At 42.1% G+C, this 20,284-nt stretch overlaps 1 protein-coding gene across 1 annotated transcript in view; it reads left to right on the top strand.

Annotated features, from left to right (window-relative positions):
• The window catches only part of ACYP2 (acylphosphatase 2), a 144,120-nt gene that overhangs the window by 13,317 nt on the left and 110,519 nt on the right, over positions 1-20,284 (top strand). The window contains exon 4 of the mRNA XM_026652551.2: positions 1,677-1,786. Within this exon, the coding sequence (XP_026508336.1) occupies positions 1,677-1,786 (110 nt within the window). The remainder of the gene's footprint in view (positions 1-1,676; positions 1,787-20,284) is intronic.

Raw genomic sequence — 20,284 nt, 5'->3', positions numbered from 1 at the left:
GAGCTGAGAGTGAGAGGGTGTGCTGCTGGAGGACTGAGGAGCACAAGTGTTATCAGACACCAGGAGGAAGGTCCTGTGGTGAGAATAAGGAAGGTGTTTGGAGGAGGCCATGGGGAAGTAGCCCAGGGAGTTGTAGCTGTCATGCAGCTGTTACAGGAGGCACTATAGACAGCTGCAGTCCACAGGGCCCTGGGCTGGAACCCGGAGTAGAGGGGAGGCCCGGGTTCCCCCCAAACCTCCCAATTGACCTGGACTGTGGGTTCTTCCAGAGGGGAAGGTCTCTGGGCTGTTCCCCAACCCACATGGTGAATCTCTGAGGCAAGAAAATCTGCCAATAAGCGCAGGACCCACCAAGATAGAGGAGGAACTTTGTCACTATATAATATAATATATATATAAGAGAGAGCCTCTATGCATACTCTGGTATATTATTGTATTATTTAGCAACATTTAAAACATAGGGTGGAAAACTCCCAACTATATCTTTGAAAACTGCATTAAAGTTTACAATTGTGGTGAGTCTGATTATACTCTGCAGCATGTAAACATGAGATGCATGCTTGCACACAGATTGTTTCATCTTGATTGAGTTAGAAAAGATGTAGGTAGCTAAAATATCTGTGACAGTTATATTTATATAACTGATGTATGGGAAGTAGAAGAACATGTGTTGGCTAATATTGATTGACTTACTCTTTCTTCTTTGGGTGGAATAATTCTTTGCTGGATTTCTGAGAGACTTCCTATTCTGTGCAGTTTTGTGGTTTTAAAACATGTATATTTAAAGATACACATATGTTACTTAGGTATGAGAAAGACAGATAATATAGAATGGCAAAACTTAAAAAAAAAAAGTGGAGATAAACTGAAGTGGCTGAAGCCAGCTCAGGAAGTGAATAAGTGACAATCAGCATAAGTTCACAATAATAATGTATTGCAAAAAGAGCCACATTAACAACCCGAACATTTAACTGGACTTCAATCTTTATTGCTACCACAATTCCCTCTTCTTCAAGTGTTTTGTTCTTCTTCATTTACTTCTCAAGGAAAGTTGCTAATTATTTAGACAGTTTGCTTGAAGATGGGATGTCATAGCTCCTTAAGGAAGTGTAGCAAATTCTGAAGTGCTTTAACAAAAGATGAAGTTTTTACAGCCTTCTGTTTTTTTGCTGCCAGTGTTATTTCTTCGAAGTGGCAGCTATGGGGTAATGTGAAAGACCCTGGACCTCTGCACAAGAAAGTAACATATGTTGAAAATTCTTAAAATGGAGTGTGTCGATTTTTTGTCTTCTCCCCCAAATGGAACCATCAATAGGTTCTGACATATCACGAGAAAACTGTCTCAAAGACGCTATACTGCTACTTGCTTATTGCCTGCAGTGTAACTTGGACGTGGAGCCAAGGGATGATGTTATGATAAACACTAATAAGCACAAGTGGGATAAGTCTCTCTTGTTGAAAAATTGGCTGCTTCTGCTGCAAGTCCAGAACCGGCAGGAAAATCCTGGTGTTTTGGTAGGTGCATTAATATCTACAGATACTTTTTAGGAAGAGTAGGTTTTAAGAAAGTTGTAGAAATGAAACTGGGGCTTTAAGATTACTGATGCACAATCTGTGTGTGTCATAACTGCTGGTACTGAATATACTATATGTATTTTTTTTTTTTTCCAAATCAGTACACAGAAGATGAAGCTAGGAAAATGGGAGTAGTTGGCTGGGTTAAAAATACCAGACAAGGGACTGTTACTGGCCGAGTTCAGGGCCCAGAAGATAAAGTAAATGCAATGTAAGTACTTTCGTGTCAATGTGTGTTAGCCTCATTAACCTGTCCAATTTGTTAAAATGATTCTGAAGAGAATGTAAAATTAGATTTAGATATCAGTGACTTACTGTAAAAAAAAAAATAATAAATCAAGGTTGTTAGAAACATGCCATCTTGACTCCTGAGCAATAGTTAGCCTTCTGGTGTATGGGAGAACTGGGAAGAGGAGCAAAAAGGCATATTAAAAAATATGAAAACAAAAAAGAGACTCTGAAGTGGAAAAAACACAAAATTAGGAGGAAAACAGAAGAGACAATAGGATTACAAAGAAGGACATGGACAATATAAAGAAAAGACCACCAATTGTGCCAGGACATAGGATAAGGGAAAATGGTGTGGTGATGGGGAGGAATGTGTCTGCCTACCTGTCCACTGTAAGTAGGGGCTTCCCCTCCAACAACAACAACAACAACAAAAAAGATTTGGAACCACTGCTGCAATGTAATAGTATTTTCCATTGGTCTTCTGTGAGCTAATACCCTAAATGATAAAATTTTTACCAAGATGTCTGCCTCCAGCACTAAGCTCTGAGATACTATTTTAAATTTAAAACTTAAAAAAAAAAATAATTAAAACTGTTTGTTCTTGGTGACAAGTGCTAATCCTGTCAGCTTTCATACTGCTTGTCTGAGTAAAATAGACTGACTTTTCCTCTGATTCTTAAATCATAAATTATTATTAACAGAGTAGTAGATTGTATACTGAGATTAGGCAAACTTTTCTGACCTGTTTTTCAAGGGCTCTAGTGCCTCTGTAAGTTGTAGCAGAAAGAATAGTCCTCGTGTCAGAGACTTGCCTTTTGTTGTCCACATGGAAATCCATTCAGATCTGGTTGAATTATAAAATGTCAAATTTGCCATTTGCAATCTATATTATGCTCAGTAGAGGTTGCTGCTAAAACTTTTCAAGATACCACGTTCTGGGCATGCTCCCCAGTGTCTCTTTTTAGCATGGCACATATGTATCTCCAGATGGGAACCAGACAACATAGATCCTCCTCCTTGTCCCACTTGCCCTATCAAAATACACATTGGGCTAGGGGCATTCGCACCAGACTAGAATCAATGAGGCCTTACACTCATGTTTTCTAACGGCTGTTGGTAATTCAGTTCCTTTCACAATATTCGTTACTGAGCGAGGCCTCATACCACCCTGAGAAGCAACAGAAGCTGGAAATAGAATATGGCAGACAAAAGTCTTATTTCATTAGCCACACTGCCTCTTTTTAAGAACCTCCCAAATCTGTGTCTGATTATGCTGTAGGTAAAATGAGGCTACTCATGCATATGTAATCATTGTTTCAGTATGTTGTGCATTCCCTAATAGGTGGTCCACAAATGATTACAGCCTACTCCTGCTGTCCATTATTGGAGTTACTCTTTTCACTGTAGTGAGTGCCAACTGTGCTGCAGTGCAGGAGGTCCAGAGTTCAAATCCTGATGATGATGCATTGGGGGTGGATGAGTTACAGTTGCACATAATAGAATTTGCTTACCTCACAAAGTTAAGTGACATATTATATTTTGGTATTGCAATAGTGCTTACTGCCCTCTACTGCAATTGGGTTCCTATTGTGAGGGGCACTCCACAAAAACATAGTAAGAGAGATTCCCTATGCAGAAGAGTTTACAATCAAAATAAGACAGATGAAGTAACTTGCCTAAGGTCATATAGCAGATAAGTGACAAAATCCAGATCTTCTGAGTCCCGCACCCTATCCCCTGGGCCATACTAACATCGCTACAGTTTTGTGGGGTTTCGGAGTGTTTTCACTTGTCAAATGTGAGACGTGACAGATGATACTGGTGTTGAGTTTAGTGATGGAAGACAAACCAAAAGAAGTCGGAGGTAGGGGTGTGTGTGTGTGTGTGTGAGAGAGAGAGAGAGAGAGAGAGAGAGATGGCAGTTGCTTGGTATAAAGGAAAAGGGAAGTTGTGTTAGGCAAGGACAATGACTTAACAATAGGCACAGTCATGAATGGGAGAAAAAAGACTGAAGGGGGTGTTCAGAAATTGATGTTCATTATTGATGTTCAAAATTTTCTCAGACTGTTCTGGCATTTAAAACTAAACTGAGGAACACATGTTTGCTGCAGCTCAATAGAAATGACTCTCTGTTGCTCTCAACCCTTGTGTGGCAAGGTGACGTCTCGCCGGTGCAGCGCCTCCTGCTGGTTGTCTCGGGAATTAGCTCTCCAGCATCCAGAGTGCCCTCTGCAGGCGGGTGTCCCTCCCGGACCTTGGTGCCCCTCTACGTCAGGGTTCTGCCCCTGGCAGTAATCCACAATCTGGGTCTCCCCACCCTGGGGAACCCCCCCATCCTCTATCCTCACCTTGCCTCAGTGGCTACTGCCAGTCACCATCTAGCCCCCACTCCCTGGGGCAGACTGCAGTCTATAAACCACTCATTGTCGGCAAGGGGGTTTGGACCAGCTGCCTCTCCCTATTCCTGGGCTGCACTTCTGCAACCCTAGTATCCGCTTGTGGGCCCTTAACTTGGCCTGCAGCCTGGGGCTTTGCTAGGCTGGAGCTCCCCAGCTCCCTCTGCCCTTCCCTAGCACTGCTCCATTTCAGATACCTTCCTCAGCTTCCCAGGCAGCCAGGTCCTTCTCTCTCAGTAGTGAGAGAGAGAGTGTGTCTGTCTTAGCCTCTGGCCCTCAGCCCTCTTATAGAGCCAGCTGTGGCCTGATTGGGGCATGGCTGCTTCCCCCAATCACCCTGGCTTTTCCCAGCTGCAGCCCTCTCCCAGGGCTGTTTTATGCCCTTCAGGGCAGCAGCGGGGTAACCACCCCGCTACACCCTGCTTTAGGCAAGACCTAAAGGAACAGGTTTTTAAAAAGAAAGATAGTTTCTGTGGCAAAAAAACTGTCACTTCTGTCACGTTCCTTTTAATTCAGACACACCCTTGCTTCTCAAACAAGATTACCTTCCCCAAAGAGAAGCAGGTGATAACTCTCAAATTGGAAGATAAGGAAACTGGGCAAAGTGACTCCAAAAAGTGTTTGCTAGCTTATTGCAGAGTACTACCTACTGTAGATGTGTTTCATAGGAAACAATCAGGTGGGTGGCAAGCTTCTTATTTTCCAGATGTGTGTGACAATATGCCACAAAATATTGCTAGTCCATCGCATATTTTGGATAGGCAATTTCCATTCCAATGTTTTAACTCATACTTGCTATTGTGAAACATTTAAAAGAAAACCTACCTATTTTGCTCATTCCAGAAATGTGAAGTTCTTAAAGATTAAGCCAAATTATTTGTCATAGTTATTACTTAATTTATTCCACTTTCAGAGGCTTTCCTAACACACACAGTTAACATCTACAGTTTATATCTGTCCCTTTATGCAAGGCAGTGTCATGCCAGTGGAGTTGAAATTTTGTGTGGAAACTGCTATAATACACTTAACAACAAATGATATAATGCAGCTCTCATGGTATCATATGAGCTTCCGAGGTTTAGCTTATTACAGTAACTGTAGCTTGTTTTAGTTATGAGGCATTACAAAAGTCTAATAGCAGTATATGATTGTACATACTTTATTTGCTGTAGCACCAAATCACCATAGGCAACGTTGAAGACATAGAGCTTGCCTATAAACAAAAGTTGTACCACATAGAGGGGGAATAAGCTATACCAAAGTAAGTCACCTTTATGTCGTTAAAGCTGCATCCACACTAGAGATTTTACTGGTATAATTTCAGTAAAACAAACACCCCCACACACACCCACCCCCAAAATAGCTATGGTTGAAAAACTGTGTGTAGGCCTGGCCATAGCTTCATACTTAATCCTACAGAAGCACAGACATTTCAAATTTAGATTTTATGTGCATTTCATTATTAGTATTTTTTAATGGCAGGAGTAGGGCCGCCCAGAGGAGGGGGGCAATTGAGGCAATTTGCCCCAGGCCCCACAGGGGCCCTCACGAGGATATAGTATTCTATAGTATTGCACCTTTTTTTTTTTTTTTTTTTTTTTTAATTGAAGGGGCCGGGCCCCTGAAATTGCTTTGCCCCAGGCCTCCTGAATCCTCTGGGCGGCCCTGGGCAGGAGTATCACAACCTAAAAAGTAGATACTTCTATAAATCATGGACTGTTGTGGAACCATTTTAGTAGATTGTGATTGTGTACTTTAGGAAATATTTTGCATGGTTTTATGACACTGTAGCGTATAACAACCATTGTTTCATTGGAAAGATTTGTGTAAAGATTTGTGTAAGAAAGTACTCTGGGTTGGGTGCATTATAGTGTAATGTTACTTATTAGGTAATTAGTAAATAAGTAACTATACTGTATATATGCAGTAGTAGTTTTATCTGGTACTTATATTTTTAATTAATTGATTTAAATTAGGAGTATGTGGTGTAAGTAAATTTTTTATTTTTATATATATATATATATACACACACGCGCACACACACAAATATTACATAGCCATATTGGATTTTGTATTTAACTCACAGATGTATACAAGGTACTTTGCCCTTTAGTTGCTTTTTAAACCACTTGACCTTGACCTTATTTTCCTTTGATTAAATATCCAAATCACTAGTCGATGTTATGGAATAACAAGGTTACATTTCTTGTTTTATCTTGGATATTTTTGAGATACAAAGATAAAAACACTTTTTATTTGGTAAGCTGGTAGTTGTGGAGGTGTGTTCACTTCCTATAATTTAAAACCTTTGTACTTTTCCTAAACTTTTAAAAATAGCGTAGAGGCTCAGCCTATATCAATTTTTAGCCTAAAGCAATTGGTTAAATTTTTTATATGTTCTTGAAGAATCATGATATTTTAAAAATGGAACATTAGCAAACCCTTATCTGTTATAAATGTATTTTTTAATTCTTGTGAAATAGTTCTGTGAAGAAATAGGCGGAGGAACTTTCTAGGTTGCTTTTTGAACTCATATTTTTTAAAAATGGTTTTCATACAATATGTATGATAAGAAATCAAAACATATAAATCTAGATTTCAAAAAAGGCCTGCAGCCTCTACCATCAGGAAATGAAAACTTCAAATGCTGCAATGTCTTTAAAAACATGGGTGTGGTTTTCCTTAAAGTGATGGAAATCTGGAATACAGCAGTGGCTGTCATCATTAGGAGGGCTGCCTGGAAGCACAGAAGTCCATTTCAGTTGTTCCCAGGCCAGCTTTCAGGGGCATTTTGCATGTGTGTTGTTTTCTTTTTCTCCTTCATTTCCTCATTCTTGTAAGAAAGATGATTGATGGTGAAAGCTTTCTTTTGCAAATTGCATTACATGTAGCCAATTTGGAATGCAGTTTCTGACATTTTCTTTTATATGAATAGTTTCAAAACTCTTGTTTTGTTAAAGTTAAATCTACTTTTTGAAAAATAAAAGAAAACGGAAAAATAATGTTGCATTTCCTGAGAAACCATTTAAAAGTTGCATCTTTAGGGATTTATGTATGATTAACGAATATGACTGCATTATGCACAGTAACTATGGTCTTTGTCCTGGTGATTTAATGTCAAGTTGATTTTTTTGGGGTTGCAAGATGAATTAACAAAACCAGACAGGGATTGTCCACACCCATATTAGACATTTGTTTAACAGACGAACTTCGCACTTATTTTCATTAATAGTTTTGTTAGATTAAATGTTGTTATAATTAAAATTAATATTTTAAGGGATGATCGTGTAGCTAACTCGCAGTGCTCTGCACTACTATGCAAGAGGCCTGGGTTTCATTTCCATTCATAGGGACAGATTCTCTTTTCACATAAACGGATGTAAATGTGTAGTATCTCCACTGAAGTCAGTAGAAATACTCTAAAATTTACATACTGGTGTAACTGCAAGCATAATTTGGCCCCTGATTATCTTCTATCCTGTCAGCTGCTAGTGGTCCTGGGAATGCAATTGGTAGAGGGAATACTCAGTGTCACCTAATGTCACTGTGCTTCAGTGGGTCACAGTTGAGAATACCAGATCAGGACAAACTGCTGAGAAATAGGGCAGACTCACCTCCGAACCGGTGGTTATTCTAACATCCGATAAGGGCCGGCCATGGCTTTTTTGCCACCCCAGGCAAAAAAGCCTCCGGCCGCCCCCCCCCTCCCCCCCGCGGGTGGGGGGAGGGCGGCCAGAGCGCCGGGGGAGGGCGGCAAGCCCGGCCGTGGCCCCACTCTCCCCGGCGGCTGGAGCGCCGCGCCGCCCCCCTCCAGGTGCCGCCCCAAGCACAAGCTTGGTGGGCTGGTGCCTGGAGCCGGCCCTGCATCAGATATACCAAGCCAGTAACAAAAGTAAACTTCTGTCACACCACACTGGTTAACAAGAAATTAAAAATGCAGTCATTCCAGCCTTTGTTTCATCACTCAGACACTGGACTCTATGATGAGTGGTTATTGAAAACCAATTTCATCACTTATAGGGTCCTCTAATCCCAAGAGATCAGTCACATAGCCAGATCAATATATAACTCAGATCTTACCCAATAATCACACTGTTGTCCATTCTTTAGTATCTCGGGGCACGTCTACACTTGCAAAGTTAGTGTTGCTCAGAGAGCGCAGAAGGGAAACCACTGTTGTGTGTTCACACTGACAGCTGCCTGCGCAATAGCATGTTCACACTTCTGGCACTTGCAATGCTATTCAGAGCGGTGTACTCTGGGCAGATATCCCACAGAGCACCTCTTTCTCTTTTGCTGCCAAAACTTGTGAGATGGCAGAGGGGGTTGCGGGGCATCCTGGGTCCAGTCCCAATGCCCCGTGATGCATTGCTTCACATCCCAGCAATCCTTGTGCTTCCGTCCGCATTTGGCGCCATCTTTCAACAGTTTGTGTACTGCGCGCCCTGCCTCTTTCAGGCTGCAAGAATGGATCCCAAACTGCTAACGAGTATGCTGCTCGCTCTGACCAACACGTCACGAGGGGCAGTGGAGTTATTCCTTAAACTACAAAGGCAAGAGGAGTGCGACATCGATCTCGCCATGCGTAGTAGCTATGACACGACATTGCTTGTGGCATTCACGGAGGTGCTGACCACAGTGGAATGCCGCTTTTGGGCTCAGGAAACGAGTACTGAGTGGTGGGATCACATTATGATGTACGTCTGGGATGACGAGCAGTGGCTGCAGAACTTTCACATGAGGAAAGCCACATTCATGGGACTGTGTGATGAGCTCGCCCCAGCCCTGCGGCGCAAGGACACGAGAATGAGAGCTGCCCTGTCACTGGAGAAGTACGTGGCAATAGCACTGTGGAAGCTGGCTACTCCAGACTGCTACCACTCAGTCGCTAACCAGTTCGGAGTGGAAAAGTCAACCTTTGGAGTCATGTTGATGGAAGTGTGCAGGGCCATTAATCGCATCCTGCTCCAAAAGACTGTGACTCTGGGCAATGTGCTTGACATTGTGAATGGCTTTGCACAAATGGGCTTCCCTAACTGTGGAGGGGCGATAGATGGCATGCATATTCCAATTCTGGCACCAGACCTCCTAGCCACCAACTACATTAATCGCAAGGAGTATTTCTCAGTGGTTCCCCAGGCACTTGTGGATCACCATGGGCGTTTTATAGACATTAATGCAGGCTGGTCTGGAAAGGTGGATGACGCACGCATCTTTCGGAATGCTGGCCTATTCAAGAAGCTGCAAGCAGGGATTTTCTTCCCAGACCAGAAGATCACCATAGGGGAAGTCAAAATGCCCATTGTGATCCTGGGAGACCCTGCCTACTCCTTAATGCTGTGGCTCATGAAGCTATACACGGGGCAACTTGACAGCAGCAAGTAGGAATTCAACAACAGGCTGAGCAAGTGCAGAATGAACTATGGAGTGCATTTGGCCGTTTAAAAGCCCACTGGCGCTGCCTCTATGGGAAGCTGGAGCTTGCCGATGACAATATTCCTATGCTTATAGCTGCATGCTAAACGCTCCATAATATTTGTGAAGGGAAGGGTGAAAGCTTCACTCAGGGTTGGACTGCAGAGGCTCAGCGCCTGGAGGCTGAGTTTGAACAGCCAGAGACCAGGGCTATTAGAGGGGCACAGTGCAGGGCCATAAGGATCAGGCAGCAATTTGAAGCTGAAAGCCACTAATATTTGTTGCTATGCTCGGGATTGCAGTGCTAGGAGGTGATTGGTGCACATGATGCAAGAGGGTCCTTGACATTATTATATGTTGCTTTGCAGTGCTCTTTTTTTGCTTTCACTTAATAGAATAAAGATTGCTTCCAAACAAACCCAATTCTTTTATTAAAAGACAACAACCGGAGGAGAGAGTCAAACGAAAAAATTCATCAGCAGGGAGGGAAGGGAAGTTCTTAAGAGATCAGCTACAGATTTGTGTATGTCCAGGGATCATAATCAACCTTCTCCTTTGGAGTACAATGCACCCAGTGCTGTACTTCAGTAGGGCCAAACTGCTGAGGGATGGGTTTTGAGTGCAGTGGGAGTCCACAGTGCTGGACTGTGAGGAGGGAGGAGTGGAATGCTGCGGGTAGAGAGTGGAGCCAGGAGGTTGATAACAGTGTGTTGGCGGTGTGTGTGGGGCGTATGGGAAAGAGTTTTGCGACAGCGGCTGCAGGGGAGGGCGGGCACGGAGCTGCTCAGTTTGAAGAGCTAATATCGCCTGGAGCATGTCCACTTGGCACTCCATAACTGTTAGGAGCTGCTCCGTGGCTTCTTTCTGGTGTGCCGCGTTCTCCTTTTGGTCCTTCTTCTTGCTGTCCCACCACTCCTTCAATTCCTGTTTCTCAGCGGCCGAGTGCATCATAACCTCACGCAGAAAGTCCTCCTTAGTTCTTCTTGGACGCTTTCTAATTCTGTGCAGCCGTTCTGCCGCCGATAAGAGGGGCTGGGCTCCCAAGATCATCTCTGAAGTTTAAATGCAACATTTTACAGAAGCAGTATTGTTTGCAACACAGACAGCAGTGATTCAGTGCTTTAAAACACAGCCAGTACTCTCACACCTGTCACTAACTGGCTGACCCCAGGCAAGCGCACATGAGCCATACTACCCCCAAAATAGTGAGTAGCTGCGGGGCAGGGTAAATCACTCTTCCCAGACCCTGGTGTACACTGGGCACGTGGCTCTTGGGGAGAGCTAGCACTGTAGGGTGGGCCTGATAATAATTTCTGTCCCCACACTGCCCTCAGGAGGTGATCATTATGGAAGATATCTCGCTGCTGAGGGTGAGCAGGGAATCAAGGGAGGGTCTTCTCCAAGCCTGCAGTTTCTGCTCAGCTAGCCTGTGTGCAGCAATGGTTTCCCCCCCACCTCCCGTCACCGCAAAGTGGCGTGGGAAAGTTACCGTTAATGGGGCAAGAAACAAAGCAGCTCTGCCGAGGAACCTGTGGCAGCGGATTGCCCAGTATCTCCACGAGAGTTTCCTGGAGATCTCTGAGGGAGATTCCTGTGAAGTGAGGGAATCTATCAACAGCTTGTTCCGCTGCTCAGACTAGGCATGTGGTGGGAGACAAGCCTGCTTCCTGCAACCCTCCTGCCCCCAACAACACCCACGCCACCCTGGGACTTGAACCTAGTATTATGCTGCCTCACCGGGCCTCTGTTCGAACCTTTAGCGACATGTTCTCTGACACACCTATCAATGAAGGTAGCATTCTTAATGGCAATCACATCAGTCTGTCATGTGGGTGAGCTAGGGGCCCTCATGGCACACCCACCCTATACCAACTTTTTCGAGGACAAAGTCACCTAAAACCTCATCCAAAATTCCTACCTAAAATATCTCGTCTTTCCACATAAATCAGCCAATCCATCTCCCCTCATTCTTCCCCAAACCACACAAGAGTACACAAGATTCAATACTACACACTCTTGACGTCAGGCACGTGCTAGCATTTTACCTCTCTGAGGCTTTTCATTTCCACTACGGAACATTCTAAAGGCTCCGCTATCTCTACACAAAGACTATCAAAATGGACCTTCAGGTGCATTCACCTCTGCTATCAACAAAAGAACCTCAAACCCCCATTGAGGATCAGAACTCACTCTACCCGATCCCTTTCAACTTCAGTAGCCTTTCTAAACAACATACTGATCATGGACATATGTAGAGCAGCCACTTGGGGTTCTGCACACACATTTACGAAACTCTATGCAAATGACTAGCGCTCAAGATCAGATGCATTGTTAGGTATAACAGTGATATCATCACTTGCTCAAGGAACTCCAAAGCCCCTTCTGTCCAACCTGGGGCACTGCTCTACAATCTCCTGAAGTGGAGCACCCACAGGGACATCACTCGAAGAAGAAGAGGTTACTCACCCTGTGCAGTAACAGTTTCTTTGAGATGTGTGTCCTTGTGGGTGCTCCACTATCCATCCTCCTCCTCTCTACTTGGAGTTCAATTTTCAGACTCTCCAGTAGAGAAGGAACTGGGGTGGGGGTCAGGTTGTGCACGCTGGATGAGGCCCCAATGGTGCCGCGAAACAGGGAGAGCATATGCGTGACCCAAACGGACACTGCTGCTAAAATTCTCAGATCAAAGGCTTAGAGACGCACCATCAACTGAAGTGGAGCACCCAGGGGAACACATTTCTGGAAGAACCTCAGTTACTGCACAGGGTGAGTAACCTTTTCTTCTGCAGTGGTTAGTACATGTGGTAGATCAAACCTAAACATAATATTTCTATAGTAAGGACACTAAATAATGGAAATAGGAGTAATTCCAGCAACAACTTGTTCATGAAACTTAAATAACTTAGTAATTTTTCAGTTCAATATTTCATGTTTGCAGAGTGCTGTATGTTTATGTGGCACTTCCTCAAAATTCATAAAAAGAGAAGGTCTTTATGCTCAGGAATTATAATATACTTCAAAGAGAATACATGGGTTAATATAAAAGCAAGAAGGCACAAGAGGCATTTTAAAGCAATCTGCCTAATAGGTGCTATTATGGTCCACATTTGCGTACTTTATACATTTTTTTCAATATATGGTCTCATTATAAACCTTTTCATAATTCTTAGTTCTATTACCTCAGCCCAACATTTTAAAACATAGATGCTTAAAGTTATGTTTTGGCTCTTAAATAAGTGGCCTGATTTTTTTTCAGAGGTGCAGCACCTATAGCTTCCATTCCATAAGATTTTTCAGACTTAAAGTTGGAGAAATATTTGCTTTACTATTTCTTGTTTGTTTGACTGGTTTTGCTGCTACTGTGTTTTCTCCCAACTTCTTACTGTTTCCGTCTCTTATATTTTACAACTCTCAGGGTTTGTGCCTCAGTCTTTCAGGGGTATAAATAAAGGTTTCAAAAGAGCACCACTGAGCCACCAGTAGGACTGCTGAGCATACTTCATTACAAGTGACCTTGTAAGGTGAGGTAAACTGATGGGGCTGGATCCACAGGCTTGTGGGCTGTGTCAGTGACTGGCCCTCACGGCTGCCCTGTTTTCACTTTCTTCTAAGAGCAGTGGTTAAGTGCATTTGAACAGCCATCTTTGTTCTTGGTTGGCTGTAAGAATAACTGAAAGTTCTAAAAATGTGTGGTGTACAAAATTTGTGCTCACTTACAGATTACACTTAAACAACTACCTCTGTATGCTTTGGTCATGCCATCTTCCTGCAGTCTCCATCACACACTCTTTTCTCCCTCCTCTGTATTAACTATTACTTAGCTAATTGTAGGAATAGATGATTGCTCACGTGATGAGCACTCAGTTCTCGGCACTGTGTGGATGTCTCCTTGTACAAATGCTGCCAAACACTTTCTCCATGCTTCTTTCGGCAGTGTTCAACAGCATTCAGGATCGAGTCTTTGCTGCCTAGTATAAATAATTGTCAGTTTTGTGGATTACAATATTTCAAAGAGCATAAACTGTCTTGATACATTTTATTAGAAAAGTTTTGTTTCAGGGCATTCTCTGTCTCCTCCCTGTTAAACAGTCTTTACAGCATTGCGTTTCCCCTTTTCCTTGGCAAAAGGAGGCAGACCAGATCTTTGCTCTGAGCCTGGGTTTAGGCCCACCCTCCCCAGGAAAGCCTCTTCAGAATTCTCTGCCTCAAATTCTGTGCAGATGGAAGATTCTGCATGTCCCGTTTTAATGGAGCCTTTCACAGAATTCTGACAAGGTTTTAAACTATTTTTTTCTAATGTTCTTCATTGGCTTTAAGGTTTTTTCTTCTAATTTCTATTACCTTCAGAAACTTTTCTTTTGGATTTCTGAAGAAGGTATATGGTGCAGTACCCTCTTTCCCCCTCTTTCTCTGCAGAAATGGCAAGCAGAGACAGCCTGAAGTGGAAAGGCAAGAAATGTGTCCTTTTCCTCCCCATCAGCTGTTCCTGTCTGTCATATAAGCAAGGTTTACATCAGGATGGCTGAGCAGGATGTAGAGATGCTCCCCTCAGCAAGGCCAGGTTGAAAAATACTGGCATGGCTCCTCTGCATTTTTATCTCCACAAGGCTTTTGACCCAAAATATTGAATCTGCATTTCTTGCCTATTATACAAATGTCATACATTTGCTTTCTGATTTAATCACTTTTTTTGCTTTAAACATTGTTAATCTTTAGCCAAATGTTTATCCTTCAGTATTGACCCTTATTGATCCAGTGGAGTTAACTCTTTAAATAAGTGTCTTTTATGACTCCTATAATTTTTTTATTAGATACAGTTTAAGGCCATGATCCAAAGCCCATGGAGGTCAAAGAAAATATTCCCATTGACTTCAGTGGGCTTTGAATCAGCCCCAAAATCTTGAATTCCACCATACAGTAATACAGGAGGAGGAATGTAATTACTTACACAGTCACTTTTATAAATAATGACCTTCTGTGTACTTCATTCAGCCTAATATAAGTAGACTTATTTTTTCCTTGTTTTATTTTGTTATACTGTTCACTACTTTCCCGTAGAGACTCAAGTGTATTACAATGAATAGATTGTACCATCAGTATGAGTCTTAGTAGAATGAGTTTTTTGTGATTTCCCCTCTGAATATGAAATTAATATTTTTGGAACTCTGTTCTCCAATATACTATCTTCCATTTAATTCGTATGTCGATCTAGGACAGGAAGTGAAGGATGACTGATGAAACTTTATTAAATTTTACAAGGAGCTCTGGTTTCTGATTTCCCCGGGAGAATGATAGGAGTGCTCCGCAAGCCTTGTGCTCAGTCCTTGTGGGGATGGAGCATCTTGCAGTTCTCTTTAGCTGTCTCTGGTGAAATTTAGGTTGTGTCTCTGAATGTTTCATTCAGCCTCCCAACCTGGAAAAAATTATTAGGTTTTTTTAGAACTCTAGAGGCCCTCAGAGGATCTAGTCATAACAAGAATAAATCTTTCTTTATGCACGTCCTCCCTCAGTCTTAGTTACAGTTGATTGTAGTTCAGCAGAGATGTATACATCTAAGAAAAACATTAAAATACAAACATCAGTAAGTAGAAAGGTATGACAGCATATGGGACAAGGAGGAGGTTTGGGAGTTGTCATAACTGTTAGAATCTTTATTCCAGTCTGGTGCTGCAAAGGAAGTAGACAGAATGCTGAGTAACGTTGCTTTGGGAAATGGAGTACAATAAATCAAATGAAGTATAATTGCTGTTGTGCAAGACTGATCAGAAACACAATTCTTTGGTAAAGAGGTTAGATTTCTACCATTTCCATTTAAATTATGTAATATTTTTATATAAATTATGATCCATCTCTTATAAATCCTAATCTCTGAAACAATCAGTTTTTGGGGTGCTAGTTCACTTCCTTGAAGCATATGAGCAGAGTAGGTAAGAGAACCAGTTAGAGGGACTAAACTAGTAGATTCTGCAGTGTGAGAGCAGCATAAGCAATGTTCCTAAGTGTAGAGGATGAAATTGTGATAACAGAGAGAAAGGAAAATGAAGGGAAGACACCTCAGAGAAATCTGTTTATGTGGGTGAAGACTAAGCAGAAAAGAAAGGGAGAATAGTAGGAACACAGTGTGTTGAGGAAATGATTGATGGTCAGACAGCAAAAGGCCGAAAGAAATGAGAAGAGGAGACGGAGGCAGGAGGAAAATGTGGCACAAGAGAAAGAAGATAGAAAAAGCAAGATGAAATGAGCGAAAAGAAAAGAGATTGGGATGAGAGCTCAGACAAGAGACCAAGTGAAAGAGGATAAACATAGGGAAGAAAGCAAAAAGGGGCAGAGGTGAGGGAGTTCAACCAGGCAAGCTGAGAACTTGACACTTAGGGCTAGTCTACACTGGTAACATTAAAGCGCTGCCACGGCAGCGCTTTAACATGGCTTGTGTGGTCATGGCGCAGCTCTCCCAGCACTCTTTAAAAAAAAAAAAAAAAAAAAAAACAGAACAGGAAAGTTCATATAAAGAAACAGACTTTGAGACCAATGTGACAAATGGTTGCTCCTGCACAATGGCACTTCTCATGGGTGTAACTGCTTGCAGGATCAGGCCGTTTAGTAGAACTAAGTGAAAATAATTAACTGGTTTTTCAGGTCCCCATTACTACAAATACTTGTGCATGTGCTTAATTTTAAGCATGTGAGAAGACCCAGGGTATTCAGTTGGACTATTCATTTGCTTAAAGTTTAATATGTGTGTAAATCTTAGCAGGATTAGGGCTTTAGGGCTAAATTCCTCCCTGTTTTACACCCTGTGGGTGAAATCCTGGCCTTATTGAAATCTATGGTGAAATTCCCAGGATTTTGCCCTGCATATCTTCGCTGAAATCTGTGGGATTAGCAGGGTGTGAATGAGGGCAGGATTTCACCCTTCATGCATTATTGTAGTTTGATCTGTGTTTATTTTCTGAGAATTAATTTTTTAAAAATTCTCAGAAGAAAAGGATTAAGTAATTTCTATATTGCAGGGTAGTCTTTCAAAATGTATGTATTTTAAAAATATATTTTAATTTAAGTGGAAAACCTTATGAACCATTTCCAGAGGGTAATATACCAAAAAGTTATATCATTGGGGTAAATATTTGTGCAAAGTATCCTAGAAAATAAATAATAAAAATCAATAAAAATATTAGATAACAACATTTTGTATGATATAAAAGGCATCTTTGTTTAACACTAGCATTTATTGTAGCTATAGGTGCATTGGCAGTTTTATAGGAGTCTTGTACATAAGACCCTACTAATGGTATGTTGGTTCTTTTATTCAATAACGCCTACTTTTTAAACTCTAGGTGGAGCTGTTTGTTTTGTAGATATTTGTACTTTTCAACTGTTCATGCCTCATTTGAAATCCTGTAAAGCTATTTTTAGACTATTCTGTAGAATCCCTTCTGTTAGGGGCTTTTCTCCCCACAGTAATCCTGTTTCCCCATGATATTACATGTCCACATGGACAGCATACCATTACCCTTAGTCACAAAAAGCTTCATTTCACAGAGTTTTCATCTGTCATTGAGCCTGTGAATCAAGAATAGTAAAGTCACTTTCAAAGCCAAGTTAGACCTATAGCAGTGAATAACTGAGACACAATGTTACGCAGTTTTAAAATAGATTGAAGGATTTCCTACCAGTCCAAAATATGTTACTTTAAAAAATGAAATAAAAACATCTATTGTTCCCATTGCATAAAAGAGGACTGTATAAACACAATATTTTCCCCTACAGAATCTTGTGATCCTTCTCCTTTATTCATAAAATGAAGCTAAAGTCTTTATAGACATTGTAGTTGTTGCCATAGCAACTTACAGCGACAGAATAGTTATTCTTTTTCTTGGTGGATTTTTTCAAGTTTGAATTATAACATTACTCATTTGCAATTATTAATTTACAAAAAGGAGTAAAGATTAGTGTATGTGGATGGCTAAACTTAAAATTTATTAAAAATTATGGTGCCTTGTTAAAGTAGGTTAAAGGAATTGACATGCTCCTAAGAAATACCTGATGTAAAGTTTTAAATAGCAACTACCATTAGTAAATAACAATGGTATTTAAATATTTTTCCTTCCTTTGTAGAGAGTGTTGTATACTATTCCCTGTCCTGGAACGATGGATTTTTTTTAATAGATAAAAATGGTGTAAACTGAATTCACAATTATTTTTAATATTTGAAGTTTTCAGTAAAAATACCAATGACTATTAAGAAGAGAGAAAATCAGATATACACATAATAGAAACAACACAAGAGCTACTTAGGTAAAATTTCAGTATGTGCCCTTATCAAGAGTGTCTAGATTTTTTTTTTTTTTTAACCTTACAATAACAAAAATGGGGAAGGAGGGTTCAGGGGAAGATAAATATGTTTGTTCCCATTCTGTCTTTATTTAGCTCAATATGAGTTAGTCAACTTAGATGTCAGGTGTTTGGAGTTCAGGGAAGTATTGGAATGTTGACAGTATTCCATAGATGCATTCCACAGATGCCAGGTAACAAAGTGCTATTTATCATTTTGTCATTTAGAGTAAATCCTTTCTTCCAAAAAATAACAGACTTCTGATATCTTGAAACCCATACCGTGAAAAGTAGGCATGTTTTTACCATATTAACATTTTGAATACACTCCCAAACAATAGCCAGAGTAGTCTGAAATAGATCTGAGTGTTGGTTGAAAGCCATTGGTTATGGTTTTTATGAAGTGCCATACTTAAGCCATGAATGAGTTCCACCACCATGTGCAAAATATTGAGTAAATAGTTGAAATCTAATCTCCAAATTTATGTAATATTAATTTTCCTAAGTAAGGCAACATCTCCGGTATTAATTGAGACTCGTATTCCTCATTTGTTTTAGTTGGAGGTGTGAAATAAAGTGAATGGAAATTCCAATCTATATTTTGAGGACATTTAGGGCATGGCTACACTTGCAGATGTAGAGTGCTTTGAGTTAAACCAGCCTTCAGAGAGTGCAGTAGGGAAAGCGCTGCGGTCTGTCCACACTGACAGCTGCAAGCGCACTGGCGTGGCCACATTTGTGGCACTTGCAGCAGCATTGGGAGTGGTGCATTTTGGGCAGCTATCCCACAGAGCACCTCTTCCCATTCTGGCGCTGTGGCTTGTGGGAAGGGGGGAGGGGGTGCGAGGCATTCTGGGTCCTGTCCCAACGCCCCGTGATGCATCGTTTCACATCCCAGCAATCCCTGTGCTTCCGTCCACATTTGCACCATCTTTCAACGTTTTTTGTACTGTGCATTCTGTCTTCCCTTTCGGTCTGTGGGAATGAAACCCGAACTGCTGAGGAATATGCTGACAAGTCTCGCCAGCACATCATGTTTGGCAGTTGAGTTATTCCTTAAGATCCAAACTGACAGTGAGGACTCTGATGATATCGACTCGCATAATGCATATGACATGAGATTGCTTGTGGCATTCACAGACATGCTCACCACCGTGGAAAGCCGCTTTTGGGCTCGGGAAACAAGCACTAAGTGGTGGGATCACAAAGCTGCAGAACTTTTGGGTGAAAAAAGCCACTTTCTTGGGACTATGTGATGAATTCGCCCCCACCCTGCGGCACAAGGACATGAGCTTGAGAGCCGCCCTGAGAAGAAGCGGTGGAGAAGCGCGTGGCTATTGCAGTCTGGAAGCTGGCAACTCCGGACAGCTACCGATTGGTTGCTAGCCAGTTTGGAGTGGGAAAGTCGACCGTTGGAATCGTGTTGATGCAAGTTTGCAGGGCCATTAATCGCATCCTGCTCAGAAGAACCATGACTCTGGGTAACATGCATAACATTGTGGCTGGCTTTGCACAAATGGGTTTCTCTAACTGCAGAGGGGAGATAGATGGGATGCATATTCCAATTCTGGCACCAGCCCACCTAGCCTCCGAGTACATTAATCGGAAGGGGTATTTCTCTATGGTTCTCCAGGCACTGGTGGATCACCGTGGATGTTTCATTGACATTAACGCCGGCTGGCCTGGAAAGGTGCATGACGCACGCATCTTTCGGAACACTGGCCTGTTCAGGAAGCTGCAAGCCAGGACCTTTTCCCCAGACCAGAAGATCACCTTAAGGGAAGTCAAAATGCCCATTATGATCCTTGGAGATCCCGCTTACCCTTTAATGCCATGGCTCATGAAACCCTACACAGGGAGCCTTGACAGCAGCAAGGAGCGGTTCAACAACCGGCTGAGCTGGTGTAGAATGACTGTGGAGTATGCTTTTGGCCGTTTAAAGGGCCGCTGGCGCTCTCTGTATGGGAAGCTGGACCTGGCCAATGACAGCATCCCCACGGTTATATCCTTTTGTGAAGGGAAGGGTGAAAGATTCACTCAGGCATGGAACTCGGAGTTTCAACACCTGGAGGCTGAATTTGAACGGCCAGAGAGCAGGGCTATTATAGGGGCCCAGCGCGGGGCTGCAAGGATTAGGGATGCCTTGAGGGAGCAATTTGAGGCTGAAAGCCACCAGTAATGTTTGGTGCCCTGCATGGGAGTGAAGTGCAGTGGTTCCAATGTTAGTAGGAATCTGTGTTTGCTATGCTGACTTGCAGTGCCTGTTGCTTTCCTGGGCTAAGGTATCTTTTACTTTATGCAATAATAAAGAATAAAGAATGTTTTCAAAACCAAAA

The sequence above is a fragment of the Terrapene carolina genome, unplaced genomic scaffold, assembly GCF_002925995.2.
Source record: "Terrapene carolina triunguis isolate 2854851 unplaced genomic scaffold, T_m_triunguis-2.0 Scaffold120, whole genome shotgun sequence".
Lineage (NCBI taxonomy): Eukaryota > Metazoa > Chordata > Testudines > Emydidae > Terrapene > Terrapene triunguis.
This window is presented reverse-complemented; position numbering and strand designations above follow the sequence as displayed.